The sequence below is a fragment of the Diadema antillarum genome, unplaced genomic scaffold, assembly GCF_040938485.1.
Source record: "Diadema antillarum isolate AM-2024a unplaced genomic scaffold, OU_Dant_1.0 seq00000690_RagTag, whole genome shotgun sequence".
In the NCBI taxonomy this organism is placed as follows: domain Eukaryota; kingdom Metazoa; phylum Echinodermata; class Echinoidea; order Diadematoida; family Diadematidae; genus Diadema; species Diadema antillarum.
This window is the reverse complement of record NW_027271595.1, coordinates 388,959-411,995: the sequence shown is the minus strand read 5'-3', so window position 1 is coordinate 411,995 and position 23,037 is coordinate 388,959. Positions and strand designations below refer to the sequence as shown.

Here is a 23,037-nt window from a genome sequence, read left to right as displayed (position 1 = left end):
GGTAATTCGCAGAGTTAATCTTCACAAACCCTAGGATAAAGACGCTGTAAATCTGAGAAGGCTCGTCTGCGCCATTATTATAGGCTCTGCCATGCACTCATCTGTCTTCTTCGCATGAAATCCACGATCTGTACAGTACGTGTGCAAACATGCGAAAGCAGGGACTCTTCGTTTCGCTAATGTTGATTTTTTCCCAGCTTCTCATCACGGAATTGAACGGTACGTATAGCTAAACAATGTCTCATAGGTGTAATCAGGAGTACGATGTACCGATGTCTTTGTCATGGTGTCTTTCATGGAATCATCTCCAAAGCCAAGAGTGTTGAATATAGGCCTTCAGATGATCTAGCAACATATTCTTAATTGTGTCTACATGGACATAGAATTCTCTGTCTTGAAAATATTACCATATGATACTGGTGGGTATATGAAATATATCGCTGAATGTACAGGGTATTATAGGCCTCAAACCCGCATACTCACAAGAGTATAAAGACCCTCTCTCACCAATGTCTTCTTACCGTACACGAATGGTCAAATTGTATTTTATCGACCCAAAATCAGGCTCTCGATAACCAATTTAGATAGCTTCCTCCGCTCAGAAAAAAACGTTATGATCACCGTTCGATCTAATCAGATTATTGTGGTGTGATTCCATTATAATGGAGTATATAGACTTGATCAAACGCGATTAGTGGAGACGTAAATGCTCGTCCCATTTTAGGAGGGTGATAAACTTTGTACATAATGACATCAACACGTATTATTGTAGGCCAGCTGACATTTGCAGGCTGCGTGCTATTCACTCTGGCAAGCGAAACCTCAGCCGTAATTGTATCTGTCTAGTGTACTTTCTCTGTCTGTATATGCACTGAGCGCACAATGCCCGCTTAATCATGCAGGGAGGTGGGGAATAACCATGGATCTACATGTAACCACACCATGTATAACAGAGGCGTCCCGGGCATGGAGCTATGTAAATACAACATGACGCCGCGACATCGACTACTATATATACAGTATAAGTGGAGGGATGACAATATCGCGTCAACGAATATGGCGTATCCCTTTTCGATAAAAGCTTGATACATTATCATTAGCATCACAAAACGTTATTATTTGTTATTGTTGTTGTCATTCTTATTATTTTTCTTATTGTTGTTATTATTAATATTGATATTATTAATTATTATTATTATTATTATTATTATTATTATTATTATTATTATTAATATTATTAATTATTGTTATATTATTATTATCATTATCATTATTATTATTATTATTATTATTATTATTATCATTATCATTATCATTATCATTAATATCATCATCATCATCACCATCATCTATTTCTTTATTTTGTTCATCGGAAGGTGAAAAACTCAACGTTCTCTTCATCGTGGTCGATGATCTCCGCCCATCTCTTGGTTGCTATGGAGGTCCAATCATCTCGCCAAACATCGACCAGCTCGCTGGGCAGTCGGCACTTTTCACCAACGCAATGGCTCAGGTATAGCTTGATTGTCGCGTCTTTGCTTGCTACTCATCATTCACGTGCTTGTTTGTATATTTGTTTGTTTGTTTGTTTTCCACTTTCATTGATCAAGGGTGTGTCAGCTTTTGAACAATGTCATTTCCAATGTGCGTACGAAGAAAGAAAGTCAACTAGTTTTACGCCAAAATCTGATTCACTTGATGAATTGAGTATTATATTATAATAATGAAGTTGTGCAAGGCTTCAGCGAAATTGAGTCTTCAGAAACTGATGGATTTCGGATCTCTTAGAATTTGTCAGCTGGTCGGTACATGTACTAATGACAATATTAATTTAACCCTAATCAGATTGGGCTTTTTTGGATGTATGCCATATGGGGGAGGGGGCTGATTCCCCCCTCCTCCACCCCATCACAGCAATCAGGGGCGCGATCTGCGACAAAATTTGGCAAACACGACGCCCGCATTGTAGTCTGCAAGATAGTGTCTTAGAAATTGTTGAATTTATCAATTTCTAATTTTGATTAATCAATTGATAATGCAAACTAATCCCTAGATCTGATTGTCGCCTTTTTAAGAATTATATCGTTTTGGATTGAGTTGTGTATTTCTTTGTTTTTAGATTTTGTGTTTTTTTTTTCAGTATAAATTGTAACTGACCAGTTTTCTACAATAAATGCTTAGCAAGAAATTAATCATTCATACTTTTTAGTGATCGGGTGATTTTTTAAAGATTTATTTTTTTTACGGTTGTATTGACAAGCAGGGCCTACAAGTTCTCAAACGAAACGTATACTAGCAAAGCTAAACAAGTAGATCAAAATCATGGATTTTAGTAATCAATTTACAATTTCTCGGCTTTTGATCGCAAAAATACACCATAGTGCTTGTGTTGCACCAAATCATGGAGCTACTAAACAATGATCAAATTACAGAGTACTGTGTCCCTCATGTGTATGTCAGTGTCACTCTTCATTTTATATTTCTTTGCTTGATTATTTTTCCCTGCAAGCAAGCGGTGTGCGCCCCGAGCCGGGTCTCATTCCTGACGAGTCGACGTCCAGACACCACAAGGCTGTATGACTTCGGGTCCTACTGGCGAACACATGCAGGGAATTACACCACACTCCCGCAGCATTTCAAAGACAACGGATATTTCACGGCTTCCGTTGGCAAGGTCTTTCATCCAGGTGCATCTATATTTATTTATTCACCTGCTTTTCTTTCTTTTCTTTTTTTTTCTTGCTAACGATTATACTAGTTACGCAGGAATACATTTAATTCTAGCGACGCAAGTGGTTTCCATGGACCTATAAAGCAGAGGAAGCTTTGAAGCTTTGAAGGACTATCCAAAGCAGTATGGTTCCGTCAAGCGAAATCAACAATATTATAGGCCTACAATCTGACACCATTTATCCCCAGGAAGCCGTGATCTCTTCAGTCTTCCTTTTTTTTTTCATGTTATTCAGAGACGAGAGTAATTTGGTTAGGCGAAGGTGAAGCAATGTCCTGGCGTCCCTTTATGTGTTTATAATTATGCTCCAGGCGCCTGGGTCGGAGGAACTGCATGCCTGCGTGTTCCCTTAACCTCCAGTAAAAGGGTACTTTTGGCATGACGAAATCTAACCCTAATATTGTATCTAAAAAGTGTATCGACTCTTCACCATCAGATTTCGCTTAAGGCAAGAAAAAATATATATATAATGATATGTACATTACTTCTCGTCAAAGCTCACATGTGAGATGATGTGGGGATGGAGTTGTATAGGTCTATGTCTTGAGAGAAGGGGTTAGAATGATTGAGAGCTGCACATGAAGTTGGGGGTTATTATTGCAATGAAATAATCATATCGCGGATTTTACGATTCCAAATGTTGCCCTTTAGATATAGATTTACTCAGTTTACTATACAGGTGTCATTGCTAGAAATATCAGCACATCCACAGGTACCTTCGCCCACTCTTCATCTCAATCTTTGTCCCACTCTCATAGAAGCAATTAATGAAGTCGATTGCAACATTTGCAGAATAGAGATTGTCCATGATCGTTCTGGGATTATGTGATAGCTTTCCCTGTAATACGTATATCTCTTCCATGTTATGAGACTGGGACAACAAAACACAGAAAGGCAGCGTGAACTTGTGACATGGCCTCCAGGGAAACCTGTTTGTTCCAATACACATACTGCACATGGGAATTTCAGAGTCTCGTAATGGACCGAGTTAACGTAGGCCTATACAGAGGGAGCAAAGCGTTGGTAGCTATACTATAGATGATACATGTATATTGCACCGCACTGACTTATCTCACATTCTTAGATTAATATTGGCTCAATCGCCTCCAGTATTTTAGGTATGCGACAGAGTTGACCTGTAAGTTCCTGGTTTTCCACTGGAAATGTTCTGCCCCACACGAGTGTGGCTTTTTGCAACTAACGCTTGGTTTCGCATTTGCTTTTACACCTTTTTGTTCCATTTTTTCCAGGAAGACCTAGTAACAAAAGCGATGATTTCCCATACAGCTGGTCCGTTCCCGCCTTTCACCCATCCACTAGGAAATACTCAGGTGCAAAAGTAAGTGCAAACTTCAAAATACATTATTCTTTTCCACAAAAAAATAATTGATTAATTAATTGATTAAAAAAGAATAAGATAAGCTGCAGAATGAGACTCGGAAATGAGTGAAATAGTTTTGGAATATTATCATACACTGCTCTGAGGAAATATCTAGATTAGCGTAGTACAATCAATCAATCAATCAATCAATCAATCAATCATAGTTTATTTCCAATCAACGAAAATCAAAACATAGTACAAAGTATACATGTCATGAAATAATATAATACAACTGTAGTATAATGCTCCAGGATCGTTGTAAAAAAAAAATAATTCGATCTTATAAGAGTTACTTAAAGGAGAATGAAACCCACATAATGTAATACAATGTAATGTGAATTGAGAGAATGCAACATCATATAGTATCGTAGGACATTACATCGGTGAAAGTTTGAGAAAAATCTGACAATTCGTTAAAACGTTATGAATTCTTAAAGTTCTGATGCTGTCATCGCGGGATCAGAAGACTGCAAAACTTTGTGGTGTCATACCCGTTATGTATGGAAACAATACTTGAAGTCCCAAGAGAACGAGAAGATGGCGGGTCTTGCTTTAAATTGAACAGACAAGGCTCCATAGTTTATTTGCTCGATCATGTTCTGAAATTGATATTGTCCTTCTAGGTGTGTCCAAATGAAGATGGCACGCTTCACAATAACGTGATGTGTCCAGTCGACGTCTCCAAGATGCCAGAGAAGACTCTTCCCGACATCCAGTCCATCGAGGAAGCGGTCAGGATCCTTGAGAACCTCTCCCTCGCCAAACGACCTTCAGACGACTCAAAACTCCACCAAAGTATCATGAAGCCGCCATTTTTCTTGGCAGTGGGTATCCACAAGCCACACATCCCTTGGAAGTACCCGGAGGAGTTCAAGTCGCTGTATCCAATCGACTCAGTTGCCATAGCAACAAATCCCAACCGGTCACTGTCTCAACCAGAGGTAGCATACGAGGACTATTACACGATTCGACTTCGAGACGATATAGCCGCACTGAATCTTAGCTTCCCCTACGGCACTATTCCAATCGATCTTCATGTAAGCATGGGTTTGATCTGATGTTTGTCTTGCATGATGTAGTAACTTTAAAACTGCAAAATAATGACTAAACGTTCCCACTGTCATGATAATGATAATTTCCTACTATGGTATATAGCAAAGAATCATTTTTGACCAAGCACTTTGTAGCACAAGAGATTCAAAAGACACAAAAATGTGCAAAAAAATATACATCTATATTTTCAAAAGGTGTATTCAATACGCGCAGGAGCATCACAGTTGCAGTATGAGTGAAGCCATTAAAAAAAGATGGGAATGCAAAAGAAGTCACAATCATGTACCTGCCACAAATCTTGTGGATAATTTTCCAAAAGATCATCAATATATTATCAACGTCATCTCTGTTGTCGTCGTTAACTCAGTTAGCGAGCTACCCTTTCAGTTTATGATAGATAGTATCTAACTTTATAGCGTCCAGTAATGTCAGTGTTTCCAAATTGACTCGAGTAAATTGCTTCCCACGTATTTTGAAACCATTTTCACCAATACAGGCTGCAATGCGACAGAGTTATTACGCGGCTACGTCTTACACGGACTTCTTAATTGGAGGACTGCTTGAGGCTCTCGAACAATCTGGCTTTGCGAATGACACCATCATTGTATTTGTGGGAGACCATGGTGAGTCCTCTTGAAGACGTACGTCTCGTCTCAATGCAGGAGTTGCTGTGTCCAAGTGGCTAAGTTCACGGTCTGTCCATCATTGAGGTCCTGGTTAGAGTTCCCTTTGGCACCAGCGGTTTTTGTCCGTGGGCTTTTCACTATAATTTCCTACTTAAAATCACTCGAGCTCCCCCTTATAGGGCTACGTTTGACAACTTGGTTTAAAAATCAAATCAGGTTTCATTTTGAAGAGTGAAAGAAAATATATTTACATAATTATTGTAATATCTCAGTTCATGAGTAGCACTTGTTATTGCACGAAGCTTCAATTTTCTTTTGCAGGTTGAAATCTACCACACAATAATGTTCTCTCACATTATGACAGCAAAGGCGAAGCTTTAAGTTTGCCGTTCTGAGGTCGTTGAATGGAACGTAGTTATGAAATTTCAATCCATTGTAATCCTAGAGAATGAATACCTAGTTACCTTTTTAAAGATGTTTTTCCCGAATAATATCACTCAATATAATTACTTTACAGAGACAGAGAATTAAGGCCTTACAACATTGGTGTTGTGTGATTTTATTGTTGCCTGTTTAAACGTTTATTCTTTCATTGTCCTGTTTCCTTGATAGGTTGGCAGCTTGGTGAACACGCCGAATGGTGCAAATATTCCAACTACGAATTGTCTACTCGGGTCCCCTTTATCGTACACGTGCCTGGCCTTACCGCAGGAAATACATCGTCAAGGCTGAAGAAATTCCCGCAGAGAAACCCCTTGCTGGCGGAATCAGTGACAAAATCAAATAAAGACGGAGAGAAAGGCGTCAAAGACGGGATGATAGTAGAGCAGTTTGTAGAAATGGTAGACATTTTTCCCACTCTCTCTGAATTGGCGGGTCTGACAGTTCCACCTCTTTGCCCACCGAAACCATTCAACATCTCACTGTGCACGGAAGGTTACAGCTTTGTGCCATTGCTAAGCCAAGGGTCTCTCGTCACGAACCACAGGGTGAGCCTGCCGCCGATGTACACTCGATGGAAGAACGCCACTTACAGTCAGTACCCCCGGCCCGGAGTGACGCCATGCGAACAAACTGATCTACCGAAACTGAAAAATATCACCATTATGGGTTACTCCATGAGGACAGCCGATTACCACTTCACCGAATGGGTCAAGTTTGATCCCAACACGTTCGAGGGGGATTGGAGCGACGTTAAAGCCAGAGAGCTGTACATGAACGCTTCGGACCCCGATCAAAATGACAATGTGGCCGATAAGACCGAGAACAAGGAATTGGTGCGGCTACTGAGTCAACAGTTACAGCGAGGATGGAGAGATAGTCTTCCAGTTCAAACATTAAAAGTACCTTGAAGTTCGATCCTCTTCTCGATCGACAGAATAAATGGCCTTTTAGTAAATATGGCTGCATTTTCCATCGGAGACACAGAGTGCAGCAAGTTCTTGCCTTTTTTACAGCTTTTAACAAATTGAATGTCATCATAAGTTAAGACATGATTAAAGTTGATCGTGCACCGTTTTCACTTTCCTAGTGAAAACTAGTAATATCTTCTTTGAATGTGCGCAAAAAGCTGCAAAAACATAATAATGATGATACTTCTGATAATAATAATGATGATAATAATAATGATAATAATAATAATGATGATAATAATATTGATAATGATACAAATGATAATGATGATAATAATATTGATAATGATACAAATGATGATGATGATGATAATAAGTATCTTTGATTTTCCAATATTTCCATTGTAATATAATCATCAAGTATTAATAGTTATGTTAACAATGTTAATGAAGATCCTCAAGTATGGTAAACAGTGAAGATTATGAGACTGCGTGTTTTTCTAATGCACGGTGCTGATGTAAAGCAAAATGAATTTAAAAAGGAGGAAAAATAATAACAGCTCTATCCCCTTAATAACGATGTACAGGCTGCACCCATGTAAAAGCCGTTTTGTCGACCATTATGGAAGGGGGGATATTTGCCTGGGCGTGATATTATTTCTTCGTATTTTCCTAGATTGTGAACATTTTGATTCGATTTTCCATCGTGATGACGTCATCTTTTTGCAGGGTTGAACAAACATATCAGATACATAAAACGACTTATCATTGTTTTTATTTGAGGCCGATTAAAAGAAAGAATAATGGAATCATAACGTTTGAAATCATGCATGTGGTCTCGACTTCAGCTGGCTTCGAAACATTCTTTCCCCATTCATTACCTGGTAGTGATGCATAAGCGATTATTTCATACAGTCGATATATGGGACTATGATTATCTATGCTCTAGTCAGGGTATGGAATACGAAAAGGCATCGTTACAGCGGCACGATGTTTCTTCCGTTAGCTCTACGTATGTATAGATGAACATGATCAAGGGCTTGCAAGGGATCCCTGTCAAGGAGTTTTCAAAGCACTACGTCAAGTCTTTGATGCGCCATTGAATTCAAGTGATTAAAAGGTATCCGATGTGCCTTTTTGAACATTCAAATTCTCTAATCATTCACAGGTAGGCTGAGAAAGGTAGGTTGTACATGGGGTTGTACACATTGGTGAGCATTCATTTGTATCTGCACACTTTATGCAGACATGCAGCAGTCATAGATATTGGTTGTAACGATAAGCCTATTACACCGCACCTTGAAATTTGACCGTTTCAGCAGGAAAAAGATGCATTTACTGCACCCTTGTTTACAGTGAACAACAAGTGAGTGACTGTAAAAACAAGAGCGTCAAATTTCAGTCAAATCGTGGACATTCAGTATCAAAATTATTTACGGCTAACACATGCACACGCATATATCATACTCACACACATACACAGCACAACAAAGAGAAACGACAAAAATCCTATAATTGGTGTAGTTGTATACAACTTGTATACTGGACTGCGAATGAATGATCGTGAGGTCGCTTTTGTGACTAGACCCATTGCTTCTCATACTGAGCCAGTTTCCTTCGAGTCCGTGTAATGGTGAAGCTTCATTTCTTGCGGGAGTTGCCATTACCAGACATTTTGTCAAGCAGATGTAAATAAAATTTGTAGATGAGAAATTGCTAATAATCACCTTAGAACAAAATATTGATAGATTCATTGATTATTTCAAATTGTGATTTATTACATTTCTATGCATTTTATATCCTGATGTCTATTTGTTTACCAACACTTATGTTTCCGAAATGTTTTCACACATTTAGTGATCTCATGCGACTCATCCATACAGGCAGTCATTCATCTATAATGTGAGAAGAACTATGCACAGCGAAAATCATTTGATATAATGGACTTGAATGCAGCAGCCTTAACGTCTTTCTGAAATTTACGCGCATTGTTTTACCTCTTAACAACATAGTTCATGTTCGCATTTCATTCTGGCAAAGTGAAGGATATACAATAATATTTTCATAAACAAGCAAGCTGACAAGACGTGTTGTTCTCAAAACAATCATGCTTGATTTTCTGCGGTGTAATAATATCGAAAATTTACTAACCAGACGTGCCAGACAACAGATGTACCGATATGAATTATACTACTTTCACCTTTAAACAATATGAATGTTGTATATTTCGTGTACGTGTTTTCATTCTTGTATTAAAGGACGGGATATACACTTTATATTTGTACACATACAGTCCAGGAAAACATAATCATGCTTGATTTTCAGCGGTGTATATACTTGTAATATCGAAAACCAGACAGCATATACAATGTAGTATAGGCCTTGGAAAATAAAGATAAAATTAAGAGGACATTTTACTGAAGAAAATATCTAGAGGGGAGATGGGGGGGGGGGAACTTCCCCTCTCAAACGTGGGAGATCAACAAGATGTTACATTTTCAGACCTGAAATTCAGTAATCTGGCGCACACTTTTAGTCAAAATACATCAAGTTAATCTGTTTGATAAATAAAAGTGTTTTACAGTACTTAGTAGGCAATTTAAGGTGATGATGAGACCCCCTCAATCAAGAATAACTACAGTGTAGGGGAGAGCGGGGAGAAGTGGGACATTATTTCAATTTCGCCGATTTTCTTCTTATATCTTTTTATTGAAGAGATGATTACATTTCCTTTCGGGCTTGCATGAAGGTTCATATGGTAGGTTATATAAAGAGCTATAAACTGGGGGTGGCACTGTTCTCAATTTTCTGCAGTTAATGAAAAGAAAAAAACCTACCCGTGGGTAAAGTGGGACAATTTAACGACAAGGGAGAAATGGGACGGTGGGGGGGGGGGGGAAGTGGGACATCTATAGAAATGTCAAAGTTGGAAGGCGTAATGAAACATTAGTATTGAAAACAGTCAAACATGCTTTAAAACTATCTTTATTTCAACAAAACAAGTTTGAACAACATGTTTGAAAATCTTAACTGCTTTTGTTTCCTGAACAAATTATGCCCAGTAGTTAATAAATATAAACTTTATGCCTGCTGTATCTCCATTATCTTTATTGGTCTTTGCATTGTCTTTTCAGAGTACATCAACTGTGAATTTGGGTGTAATAAATATCGTTTGATTCAACTTTCATCTTAATATGTCTGTTTGTTTTGTATGAATTCCAAATACATGATTGTAATGGTATTATGATGAGGGATAAATGGGACACGTTGTCCCAACTGTCCCTCACCATGACATATACATAAATATGTAGGACTACTCAGTAACCATGCAGGAATTTGTCAAAAAACAAGTTATATTAGTTGCATATCAATAAGGCTCACCACCAGCTTAAATTGTGCTCTTGAAGTCATGAATACAAAGACAACAGGTTAATTAACCTGATTTAAAAAAATAATATATTTTGGGGAAATTTTTCAATAGCAATTTATACATACATGTGTACCTAGAATTTGCCGAACTGCATGGCTTTCTTAGTGTGATGTATGGTTGCTAGGGGCTTATTGTAGATATAAGCCAATCGCTGATTGGTCGAACAGTTTTTGATTCAGAGAACGTGTCCCACTAATTGACCCGCGTCCCAACTCGCCCCGCTCTCCCCTATATACCTGCGTCTATGTATTCATCTTATGAAAAACTAATCAAAACTGCAAGATTTATTTTTGAAAAAAAAAACTCCAAAGGGCATCATTTTAAAAAGTGTTTCTTTGAGAAGCTTTAAAACCCTTAAATGTGCAATTTCACATAGGTATAGGGGCAAATATCATTAAAAACACATTTATGATGATGATAGGGCCTACACTGTATACGAAATATTATGACCTCCACATAGCGAGCTTTGCCCACTGTGCGATCTCACCGCAGCTTGCACTAGCTCGCAGGCGTGTTGCAACAGTGGGCACGAAACCTTGCACTTGCACTCGAAGGGTGTATAGGTAGGGTCCCTATGTAGGAATTGCACGTGATCAATCTACAACTCTGTTTTGTTGTGGGGCCGTGTAAATTCGCATGGATGTTTACCGAGTGTAGACTGCAATGGTGGGAGCCGATACATTTCGTTCGCTTTCATTTTCGAAGCTGCGATACATTATCTCTGTGTTGACATGTCTAGCTCATGCTCCAGGTAAGATGACTTTGTGTGTATTATTATCCTCATTTCCAGTGGTTATATGGATATGCATATTGGTTGTGCGATGTGTGATAGACTTTGTTGACATGCCTTAATTGCCCTCCACTGCACTAGCTGGCGCTGGCCTGGATGGACGGACAACAAGTGAAGTTGAACGGTGCAAGTTGTGCTAATCATGACCGTACTATCGAGTCCTCAATATGAATTGTCAGCTGTCGATAGATTTGTCAGATGAATTTGTTCTTTCTCTGACCTTTCGCGGGTTTCAGGAATTAATCGACACTGCATATTCGAGCAGCGATCAAACGTTGAGCTTGTATGTGTATGCCCATTACCGTATGGCATGGGGGATGGCAAACCATATTCACGGACCCATGCCATGCACGCACAACATCTAAATACGCGTTGTACAAAATCTTACAAAAGTGCTACACTGTCACAGTGTGTATTTCTTTTATCCAGTGGCAGTTTAATGGGGAGCATCCGCTTTATGTTAAGTATGTTCATGTCATTGGTAATGCAATGTGGACATGCACTAGTATGATCCCAGCCAAGTATACACGCAGGCTGCAGTGTTACAGCAGGCTATCCCATGACATGTATGATATTAATGCCTTGAATATTATAAACATTGGTTTCTGTCACATGCCTGCGTTCAACCCGATCGCAGTATCGATAAGCATATCCTTGATTGCCTTCATATCTGAAATAGTATAGCGTGTCAAGGCAGTGCATAATGATATCTGTTCAAAAATAGACGTAAGGATTACTTTCAGTTTCCGTAGCGAAATACGCATACCCTCGCACAGTGTATACGATAGATATTATCTAATTAATGATGAAATCCAACACTCTAAAATCTGTAGAGGTCCTATCTATCGCGCTTGCACATTGAAAGATAAATATAGGCCTATTGCATGTTCTAATCTATTCAGTATTATATAATATGCTCTATGACTCACATCGTGTACGTGCAGCACCGGTTTTTTCAGCGCATTTTGCACTGATGTGCTTGTTGGTTCATATACTCACTTTGTTTAATACATACTGTTTACACCTACACGAAATTATAAATGACTCACAAATCGATATAGACTTTAGCGATGACAATAACGGTATCTAAATGTAGGTTCCAAGAAACTGCATGCGTCCCTGTTAAAAGCGCAACTAATCTCTGGCAAAGGACAATCGAATGCTGAATATATCACATAATCATTGACCATCATCTTCGAATTCCGCGTTCCATCGTCCAAGAAAGCTATGTAGGTATTGTGTTTATGGAAACCTATAATGCTTCACATAGCCGTATTATTTTGCTCACTGTTACACTACTTCATTGCGATTGACCTTTTTTTCTTTTAGTCTTCTCACTATTTCTGCAACCAAAATGAGGCTACACCCTATATTGTTGCTCCAATACACAGAACAATTAATTTTCGTATTGCGACTCGTATTCAAGGACCGTAGTCAGCACTATAAATGCAGATAGAGCACCTATTTTGCTCTGCTTTGTTAACAATCTCTATTATTTTATCGATACGCATCGGAATAGTTTCAGATTCTTAGTTCAGCCACTTCACCTGTTCGAATTGCTTTGCACTAAAAGAACGGTCGCAGTTGATCAGTTTCTCTGTCAGCGGAGTTTAATCTGTAGACACAAAGAAAAGAAGACATTACCACGACCATCATACAAGACGATCCAAATAACAGTCATCATTGCCTTTGTTCATTTTGCTCATTTCTTTGCGACCAAGCAAAACCCGAAATTATGATTAACTTTTGAGAAGTAATTTGTCCGAAGAGCGACAAAGACAGAAGGAAATGTTAGTGTAATAATAGGAAAGCGGGAAAAGAATACATGGTACCACGCATGGAGCTATAGCATTATGTAACTCCATGAATGTAGGTTGAATAAGGGGGTAGCCACTTCCCTGGTTGAATACTGAATTTGAATACACGTAAAACTGAATGATGACGTTCTTTGTAACAGGATAAAAAAAGAAATACAACAATATGCTCTATTATGTTGATGACTACGTTCCCTGGTTTAAATTGCACTGTATAAATATGTTACGTCAGCCATTAATAGGACAGCTGTTCAAAACTGTAATCGCCACTCACTGATCGTGAAAGGGTCATTAATTGAGAATACAGCAAATGAATGTTATCTATTGTCTTGATCATGCCCGCACAATTTATCAATTATACATGAACCTTACCTAACATTCATAATCGGGAAGATGCGAAGTTCGACGAACTTTGTCTCATCAGCTACACAATGCAAAGGAAAGCACAATAGTGTTTATTCCCAGAGTAAGTAGGCCTACTATACTAAACAAATTCCGCCGGCAATGACATCGTATACCGATATGCCACTTATAAGTTTAAAATTTTGCGTGTGCTTATTCAATATGTGTGTGTATGTATGTGATGTCATTATAATTATGTGTATAAGGGGAATGGAGGTATGCGCCATTTTCTGTCTCAAACTTATCGAATATGTCTGACAGCAGTACTGAAAAGTTATTTTCACTGACGATCAAGTGTCCCGGTCAGTCTTCTCATAGGCATATTTCTTGTCATTGGAAATCAAAGCGCAAAGTGCACGGGAGATTCCACAGTAAAGTTGATGCATCTGTGACCCCAGTGGGACGACTGAGAAAATCTGTGTTGTGAGGATAATTAATTTTCATTTTTTTTTTGTCTGATTTACTCCGTTTATAATAATATGTTGTTATTCTTCACCGCAGATATTGCTATACCTTTCATTGTTACACAATATCAACGCTATACGAAAACAAAAAAAACAAACAAAAAACATGCAAATAAACAAACCACAAATTGAATTAAGTGAAAGCGTATATGTTTCTTCTGAACTAAAGAAAAAAGAATTATTAAAAGGTATGCAGATGCAGTGCATGTATACAAAAGAATGTACTAACGAGAATAGTCGATATTAAAGGTTTTCTTTCGGGTGTTTTGACAACAGTTTACTGACATAGAGCGTAATGACTTTGAATACTTAATCATAAAAGGGTCCGCTGCCGCGAAGCCCAACGTTCTCTTCATCGTGGTCGATGATCTCCGCCCATCTCTTGGTTGCTATGGAGGCCCCATCATCTCGCCAAACATCGACCAACTCGCCCGTCAGTCGGCAGTCTTCACTAACGCTATGGCTCAGGTAAGGGTGCCCATCACACCCCGTAATTATCTCCGCCAACTAAAGTAAATGTCTTTCTCCTGCTGGCTTTAGTTCATTAAGACTGTTTGTTTCTGTCTGTGAGCAGTCTAAAAAAAAAGTTGTTAGCGGATTTTTATGACAATTTAGGATATAGGCCTAGTATGTTCGTTATTGTGGACTATAAGAAGCAGGTGGTTATTCTTTCGATTGTGATCGAGATCACGATCCGCACGAATAATATTGCTGTCAAGGATTTGTGCAGAGTTCAATAGCTTTAGTAATCCTTTTGCAGGAAGAAGTTTGCAGTAGTGTGTTAGTTCATCTGAGGTCACACTTAACACGCCAAACACATTTGGGTCCTATTATAGTGGCTGGGAAAACGAAGCATGTTGAGCAGAGACTCCCACTGAAGTCAAACATTCTTGCTTATGAAAGGCATGATTGAAAGATGGCGACATACATTATCGTGCATTTTCAAGTGGAAACCACAAATTGCTTCAGTTTTAAAATCGAAAATTTTGCGGAGGGGCTGATTCTATCATCAATCACATTTCTTTGGGTTAAAAAAGATATGGCCTATATGTTACATCGTTATGTCGTATAGCTTTATATTCCATCATACATTGCACTAATGAAGTCATGGGCCGTAGTTAGATGTGATACTATTTTTAAGTGTTATGCTTGCTGGTTTCAAAAGGTCATTAATGTACGGATGCAATTGTTGTGGGAGTGTAGATGATATTATTAGAAAGTCCATGATGACTTCTCATCCCGTCCATTTGGTTGTATGGCATACAGCTTTTGTGTTGGTTATAAGTGGATTTTGAGCTGGTCTATAGACAAACTAGATTTTAAACGAAATTCATGACTCAGAAAATGATAAGATCATGCCGTTGTAGAAATAGTAGTAAAGGTATACGTGGTATGAAGTTAACTGACTGTGACTGTGTTTAAAGGAATGGTATATGATCGAGATGCGAATTCACCTTATAACTTTTTATGCCTCCGCCACGAAGTGTCGCCGGAGGCATTATGTTTTCGGGTTGTCCGTCCGTCCGTCCTTCCGTCCGTAATCAATGTTGTGGACAGCGTATCTGAAAAACCGTTAGAGGTATCCTAATGAAACTTGGCATGTATATGTATGAGTAGGCGAAGTTGTGCCTATCAACTTTTGGGCACTCAAGGTCAAAGATCAAGGTCAAATGCTCCAAATTTTAAAATTTTTCCTATATCTATGCAATGCCTGGAGGTATTTTCTTGAAACTTGGTGTATACATGAACTAACAAATAAAGATTCCCCAGAGAGAGAGCTTTGGGTCATGAGGTCAAAGGTCAAGTGAAAATATGAAAATTTCACTTTTTCTCCATATGTCATAAATATTTCAAGGTATCTTCGTGGAACTACATGCATGTACTGACTGGCAGTGATCATGTAGGGAATTTAGGGGGTCATGGGTCAAAGGTCAAGGGTCAAAGGTCAAGGTCATTTCATCAAAATGTCATTATTTCTCTTTTATCCATGCAAAGCGTGCAGGATTTTTTTTCTTGAAACTTAGTGTATGCATGTATTATCCAATACAGATTCTCTTGGAAGTTTGTTGCCAAAAGGTCAAAGGTCAAGTGAAAGTGTTAAATTTCACTTCTTCTTTAAACTTATAAAAGGGTCAAAAGTTGGGTACCAATCCTCAAATGCCCAAATACCTGCACTCTTAGACAGTATAGCCATTCATCCAAATAAACCTAGTTCAAGGAAAGTGAACACTCAATGCATTTGTGGCAAACCTGTCATTTCAATATTTTGTCAGTTATGTGAAACTGTCATCACACATTGTCGAGACATTGTGCTATAGACCTATTCGGAGAACCATGCAATATGGCTCTATATTTCTAGTTGTTAGATACTTTAGAACCACTTTATGAAATGTTACAAAGCATACAATTTTAGAGGAATTTAATGTTTATTTAATGAAAATTGGTTTTGAAATATCAAATAAAAAGCAAAGAAAGAATTCCATAAAAGGTGGATCTCATCTTTTATTAAAATCGCTTTGTATAAGAATTCTCTGCCATTTCAAAACCAGTTTTCATCAATTAGACTTTCATATTTCATAAGTGGATTCTCAGTATCTAAAAAGAGAAAGAAAAGAAAAATGGAAACCCCAAACCCCATCTCAATCAAAGTAGTATAATCCTTTAAGTCCAAAACGTTGTTTTCTTTTCCCTCTTTTTGAAGCAAGCGGTGTGCGCCCCGAGCCGGGTCTCATTCCTGACGAGTCGACGCCCAGACACCACAAGACTGTATGACTTCGGGTCCTACTGGCGAACACATGCAGGAAATTATACCACACTGCCGCAGCACTTTAAGGACAATGGTTACATCACGTTATCCGTTGGAAAGGTCTTCCAAGGAGGTGTGTAGAGCTATCCCCGAAGTTTGTGTAGTGTGTACCACGCTGCTAACACCGAAGGCCATTATATTTACAAGTGATTCGTGATTCTTTGCTTTGTTATTTATGTATGTTATGACCAAACTTCGGTAGAAATGACTATCGTACTGAAATGTCATGGATGTCATTGTCCTCTTGTCAATGCTGTGATATATTCGTAATTACTGAGTAGCTTGGCTGATAATAGTTAATTTTCTTTCCTCACTATACGATAGCAAGATTGTGTGACTTTTGATTCAGTAATATTGATTGACACGTTCCTTGGTCAATGCATGCAGGTGCTCCGGGTGGAAAGACTTTGGACTACCCGTACAGCTGGTCTCTGCCTCCTTATGAGTCTTCAACAAATGCCTACAACAAAGCGAAGGTATACACAGCTAAGTTACATGTTCCGACCTGTAAGAGTCATGTCACGCCATTTGAGTAAGACCGAACAAATTATCAGAATACTGGACTTTTCATTGAAATTTAGTATAAAGTTAAAAAAATTCTTGATGTAAAAAAAAATCTTGTACTCGTGATATAGTGTAATACTGTATTCATGGATTTCTTAGTATAGATACTCGCAAACCATGACGTAATGTGCGTGCATAGTAATTTTTCGGTTATAGACATTCGTCATTTTGAACCTAAGATCTGTAACTGATCCAACTCCCTCATGTAACAACGATTCTGCTTAAGTTTAATCAGTGTCTGACTGTGTTCTGCGTTCTTTAGGTGTGTCCGGGGCTGGATGGCAAACTCTATAACAACGTCATGTGTCCCGTCAATGTGACGGAAATGCCGGGAAAGTCCCTTCCCGACATTCAAAGTTTGGAAACGGCGGAAAACCTCCTCAAGATAGTCTCGGCCGCGGAGACTCCAAACGATCATTTGTTCCCCGAGCTACGCTCCTTCCTTCTAGCAAAGGTCCAGTACAGGCCGGGGAAAACGTGGCCGTTTTTTCTGGCCGTGGGGTTTCGGAAACCGCACATACCCTGGAAATACCCGAAGGAATTCCGAGCGCTCTATCCCTTGGATTCGATTGAAATCGCTCCCAACCCGAATATACCCGAGAAGCTCCCGAGTGTGGCCTGGGAGAATTACTACCAGCTCCGGATGCGAGACGACATCAAGGCACTGAATTTGAGTTTCCCGTACGGCACCATCCCACTAAAATATCACGTGAGTTTACATCCAACTGATATCAGTTAGACTTTTAGAACGACCAAAAAGATAGGGTTTCAGTCCACCTAGTATAGTAACACACTGAGTATAAATCAACGCTCCACAGTTTGTTTTTTTTTTCAAATGATAGAATTTATTGAATTTTCGAACAACATAATTATACAGAGGATGAATGAACGCTCCACAGTTATCAATCGTATCAGATTATCTGGGTTTGGTGTAAGATTCCTTAAAAGAAAAATATGATTATTGTAAAGAAATTCTACTAAAATACACTTAAAAATAAAGTTTGGCAAAAGGGGGGGGGGGGTGGAGACAGCATGATATTATATTCATGCGAAATAAATGAATAACTCATTGTTAAGCTAGCTGCTTAGAATAACAGACAATGGCAAAATAGTTATGTTTGAAGTCGTAAGCTCAGAAACATGCACCGTCAAAGCCCAGCACCAGACGAAAAGGAAAAAACTCACATGATTATGTACATAAGAGAGATGGGGAGAGAGAGAGAGGGGGGGGGGGGGGGATTAGAGATAAGCGATCAGAAGTAACAATGTGATAGAATACCCCTGTTTTTATATATACTACAGGCTTTGATGAGAAGGGGCTATTACGCAGCAGCGTCATACACGGACTACCTTGTGGGACGTCTCCTCCAGGCGCTGGAAGAGACTGGACACGCCAACAACACCATCATTTCCCTCGTCGGTGACCACGGTAAGATTCCGGCCTTCCCACCACCTAACCCATCAACTGCATCACTACCAGCAGGTTTCATGTCATCAGTAATTGTGTCTCATGTCAGTGAAGATAGAAATGTTTGTTCACTGTCGCTGTGCTACGAATAAATCAGTGGCCAGAGCTAGATCTCGAAGGCTCAAGTTTAGATTTAATATCGTCACGGAGCAAAGCGTATGATGTGCTGGGTCCCGTTGCATAAAACTTTTTTTAGCAACCTTTAAATATGCAGGTTGGTATTTGCCCAACCTGAATTTTTTAAGGTTGCTAATCTAAGAAGGTAAAATCCGTTGCATAAAAACTCTGGTTGGGAGCTTCCAACCGGAATTTTGTGATTTCAACCGGAAAAAAATCCGGTTGGAGTTTTATGCAACGGGCCCCTGGTATCTCCATGTGCCCTTTTTAAAACGTATTAGAAAGTGCAGCATCCTGACTTTGGTGATGGGTAATGACTTATTGACATACCTGTGTAATTCGATACGTGTACTATCTACTAAAGATGAGATATAGAATCTCGTGCATTCAAGTGTAATTAGACTGTATTTATTGAGTATTATGCAAATTGAACGGGGACCTTTCGAACTAGAGTGTTATTGTTCAGTTCAATTAAAACTTAGTTTCGTTCATCGTTTTTTTTATTACCGATTGTGTGACTAATTCAAAATGATACATTGATATGCGTTGGACAGTGTCTTTTAACATAATGATAAAAGCAAGTTACAATACCTTTTATTGTATGAGTTTCGTGGTTATCATCTTTCCTTACACAGGTTGGTTTCTCGGTGAGCATGGAGAGTGGTGTAAATGTTCTAATTATGAACTAGCCACCAAAGTGCCTTTGCTCGTCCACGTGCCGAACGTGACCGATTCCAGGCGATCGTCCTCGCCGAAGTTCCCGCTCATTGACGTGCGCCAGTCCGTTCGCGACTTTCGACGACAGCATACACGCAAAAGGACCGTGGCGACAGTGATGGAAGGAGGAGAGAGATTTGCGACGCAGAGAAACGGCTTACAGATCAAAGAGATGGTTGAGCTGGTTGATTTGTTTCCTACCTTGACGGAACTCACCCGACTTCCCGCCCCGCCAATCTGCCCAGATAAATCGTTCAATATAACTCTCTGTACAGAGGGAGTAAGCTTCGCTCCGCTGATCAAGCCGACAAAGCGATTTGTGCGATGGAAGAACGCCACGTTCAGCCAGTATCCACGGCCAGGAGTCGAACCCGTTAGGCACACGGACCTTCCCGCTCTGGACAAGATCACTATCATGGGCTACTCCATGAGAACGCGGGACTACCACTACACCGAGTGGATCGGCTTCAACCACACCACCTTCGAGAGGGACTGGTCGGACGTGAAGGCAAGGGAGCTGTATCTCAACGAGAAGGACCCCGAGCAAAACGACAATGTTGCCGATGACGCTGGGAGCGAAGCTCTGGTGAAAGTTCTAAGCCAGCAGCTCCGGCGCGGTTGGAGGGATTGCCTCCCTGTGCACAAATGACCATTGTAACTTTCGGGACTCTCGGCAGACTGAAAGTACAACTATGCTTTCACGCAATAAATTGATCTCTTACGATTATATGCAAGTAAATAGATATTTCACGCACGAGAAGACGAAAATGTAGTCATTTTTATATTCTACGGTCCATATTGCAGGAATACGGTCCCCAGTCGTCCGGTTTCGTTTGTCAACTCGGTACCCTTTCGTCACCATGTTATGCCAAAACAAGTCTTGCTATCTTAAAAGATACTTTGGAGGGGTCAGGCATCTGTCTTCCTTTTCATTCCTCTACAGAGCTTTTTAGGTCCGTTTTCCCGAGAGCTGGTAGGGAGAGTATCTTTACAAATAAATCTACGTCATGTTTCGGATGTGCTTTATTTCTGCGAACTACATTATATTTCTTTATCGTTATACTGATTTTTTTTTCAATTTTGTGCATTATGCAAGGAGTCGTGTCAAGTTGGCACAGAAGGGCCAGTCGCACTCAGCATGTTTTTGTATTTCCCATTTCTCGCTTAATTGCTGCAAATAATTATTTAAAAGGAAAGTAGATAAGCTAAGTAATTATTGTATATCATTTGCAATATGGTATTGACGAAATTCCGGTGTAATACTTTTTTTTATATAAACGTGAGCTGATTGTCAATGTTCGTTGTTTGATCAATTTGTTTGATAGAGCCAACTTCGAATGTTCGGATCATATGAATACCCAGTGCAATATTTTGTCTGAAGTGTTTCATATCCTGCAAAGCCTTACCTCAAAAAAAAAAAAAAGAAAAGACAGAGATTAATATTTTTACCAAATAAAAATAACCGAGATGCTTTTCGTTGACAACTCTTGCCTCTCTTGAATAGACCGGTGTACTATTCAAATTCTATGCATATAGCCTACTCTTTCCATAAGTGAGGTTTTACCTAACAACTATAGTGTCTGTTACGTTGCGTTATATGTTTTAGCTACCTCTACGTTGTGATTGTGGACTTTTATATTAACATGACTTATTTTCAGTGAGGTGCAACAAAATGTGATATGTTTTCCTATGCTGCTATAGTGACAAATTTGGGTCTGTGGTTTGTGTCAGTGACGAAGTTTTTTTTAATGTTAGCATTTGCGTTTTCATTTTGCTTTTCATGTTTGTTTACCAAGGATAAGTCAGGGTCTCCCTGAATTTATAATCGTCTTCTAAATGTACGAGCTTTTATCAAAGAACATTCATAAAACGAGTGTAAATGTGCCCCTGATTGTTTGTGTGTATGTAACTTAAATCACGGTTTTAAGTATGGATTCTAAAAGCATGTATTTTTCGTTATGCTGTACTTTGTCATGTATATTGGCTCTGAAATGAAGGCATCGTTTTGAATGCTAGGAGGAAATAAACGCACAAACTTAACAAAAGAAAGAGAGAACACGACAGAAATGTTCCTTTTGAATGACTGCTTGATTATGGACGGCCTTCAAAGTGTCGACATATCTCACGATACAAACCCTTACACTGCATGAAGGGAATTTTATAGTTTTCAACAATACTTGCGTGTTTGTGTGCATGTGTATGTGTGTGTGTGTGTGTGTGTGTGTTGTGTGTGCGTGTGTGTGCGTGCGTGTGTGCGTGTGTGTGCGCGTGCGTGTGTGTGTGCGTGTGTGTGTGTGTGTGTGTGTGTGGTATGTGTATGTGTTAATGCAATATCTACATCCACAGGAATGCCCCCCCCCCCCCCGTACCTGGTAGCTCTTATCGCATAAACACAGAACAAAGCGGAAGATATTCTAAAGAACGGAAACAGCTCAAATCCTCGTCAACTCAGTTTTAATCGGCATTTTGTTCACACAGGACGATGGCCGTACCGCTGCTGATATACACTGTGGTTGCCTGTTTCCTTTCACAGTTCCAACTGGATTCAGGTAAGTTAATTTCTTCACAGTTTGACCTCTCGCTGTTTAACATCGACATTGCTCAACCCTTCGTATCATGTCATTGTAATCAGGCGTGATTCCAATATTTCTGGAGAATTTCCCGTCTTCCCACCTCATTTCCCATTCATATCTCCTCGTTATTTCTATAGGTTTCAAGCCAACCTGCATGCCAACAAACTTTATCAGTTTAAAGGGAATGGCTAGTAACTGATCAGTGGGATTCAGTGGGAATGCTGGGGGATTGTTCCAATCCTTGTGGGATTCTTTTAAGAGTACATTATATATCTATTGTTGTGTGAAAATTATATGCTTCAGAATGGTCTCATATTCAAGTAATGTGCAGTTCAATGTTTCCAGGTTAACATGCCTGTACAGTGACGGGGCAATCGTTAACGGCCCGTGAAAAAATCGGATTGGAACAATCATCCCCCAGCATTCCCACTGATTCCCACTGATCAGGTACTAGCCATCCCCTTTAAATTTGCCTATAGGTTTACATGGTTTATGTAGACATGTGGAAACTGGTAACCGTATTAATGGCGGCCGAACGTATTTCCGTTTGGGGAGGGAAAACAGAGAGAAAAAAACAACAACCCTGTATGCACATATTGTACTCCACATAATTATAGTGTACTCGACACATTTCAGTAGGAGTTCATCCCATTTGAACGCAACAGTTGTTGCTATGCCAGGCAAGGCGAGAGTGTCAGGAGGAACGTTTGTCACATGCGTATGAATGCATACCTTTTGAGGAATTTTAG

At 39.3% G+C, this 23,037-nt stretch overlaps 3 protein-coding genes across 3 annotated transcripts in view; all 3 read left to right on the top strand.

Annotated features, from left to right (window-relative positions):
- Positions 1 to 148: 148 nt before the first annotated feature.
- On the top strand, positions 149 to 7,252 carry LOC139737366 (iduronate 2-sulfatase-like). Its single transcript, XM_071648043.1, has 7 exons — positions 149 to 219; positions 1,377 to 1,513; positions 2,510 to 2,687; positions 3,982 to 4,070; positions 4,736 to 5,149; positions 5,662 to 5,788; positions 6,404 to 7,252. The coding sequence occupies exons 1-7, from the start codon at positions 150 to 152 to the stop codon at positions 7,141 to 7,143; spliced, it is 1,755 nt and encodes a 584-aa protein (XP_071504144.1). The 5' UTR covers position 149; the 3' UTR covers positions 7,144 to 7,252.
- Positions 7,253 to 11,230: 3,978 nt separating this feature from the next.
- LOC139737365 (iduronate 2-sulfatase-like) overlaps positions 11,231 to 23,037 on the top strand; it is a 28,363-nt gene continuing 16,556 nt past the window's right edge. The window contains exons 1-2 of the mRNA XM_071648042.1: positions 11,231 to 11,324; positions 22,194 to 22,264. Of these exons, the coding sequence (XP_071504143.1) occupies positions 11,305 to 11,324; positions 22,194 to 22,264 (91 nt within the window). The 5' untranslated portion in view covers positions 11,231 to 11,304. The remainder of the gene's footprint in view (positions 11,325 to 22,193; positions 22,265 to 23,037) is intronic.
- Positions 13,830 to 20,460, top strand: LOC139737375 (iduronate 2-sulfatase-like). The gene is made up of 8 exons (XM_071648052.1): positions 13,830 to 13,881; positions 14,366 to 14,511; positions 16,745 to 16,922; positions 17,237 to 17,325; positions 17,676 to 17,801; positions 17,874 to 18,122; positions 18,716 to 18,842; positions 19,634 to 20,460. Exons 1-8 carry the CDS (start codon positions 13,830 to 13,832, stop codon positions 20,362 to 20,364), a joined length of 1,698 nt encoding a protein of 565 aa, XP_071504153.1. The 3' UTR covers positions 20,365 to 20,460.

Bases quoted from the DNA above. Each gene is read 5' to 3' on its own strand.
- LOC139737366 (XM_071648043.1), top strand. From the start codon at position 150: ATGCGAAAGCAGGGACTCTTCGTTTCGCTAATGTTGATTTTTTCCCAG. The intron at 4,071-4,735 runs GTAAGTGCAAAC...TTGTCCTTCTAG, and splicing joins GGAAATACTCAGGTGCAAAA to GTGTGTCCAAATGAAGATGG. The intron at 5,789-6,403 runs GTGAGTCCTCTT...TTTCCTTGATAG, and splicing joins TGTATTTGTGGGAGACCATG to GTTGGCAGCTTGGTGAACAC.
- LOC139737375 (XM_071648052.1), top strand. From the start codon at position 13,830: ATGTCTGACAGCAGTACTGAAAAGTTATTTTCACTGACGATCAAGTGT. The intron at 14,512-16,744 runs GTAAGGGTGCCC...CTCTTTTTGAAG, and splicing joins TCACTAACGCTATGGCTCAG to CAAGCGGTGTGCGCCCCGAG. The intron at 16,923-17,236 runs GTGTGTAGAGCT...CAATGCATGCAG, and splicing joins TGGAAAGGTCTTCCAAGGAG to GTGCTCCGGGTGGAAAGACT.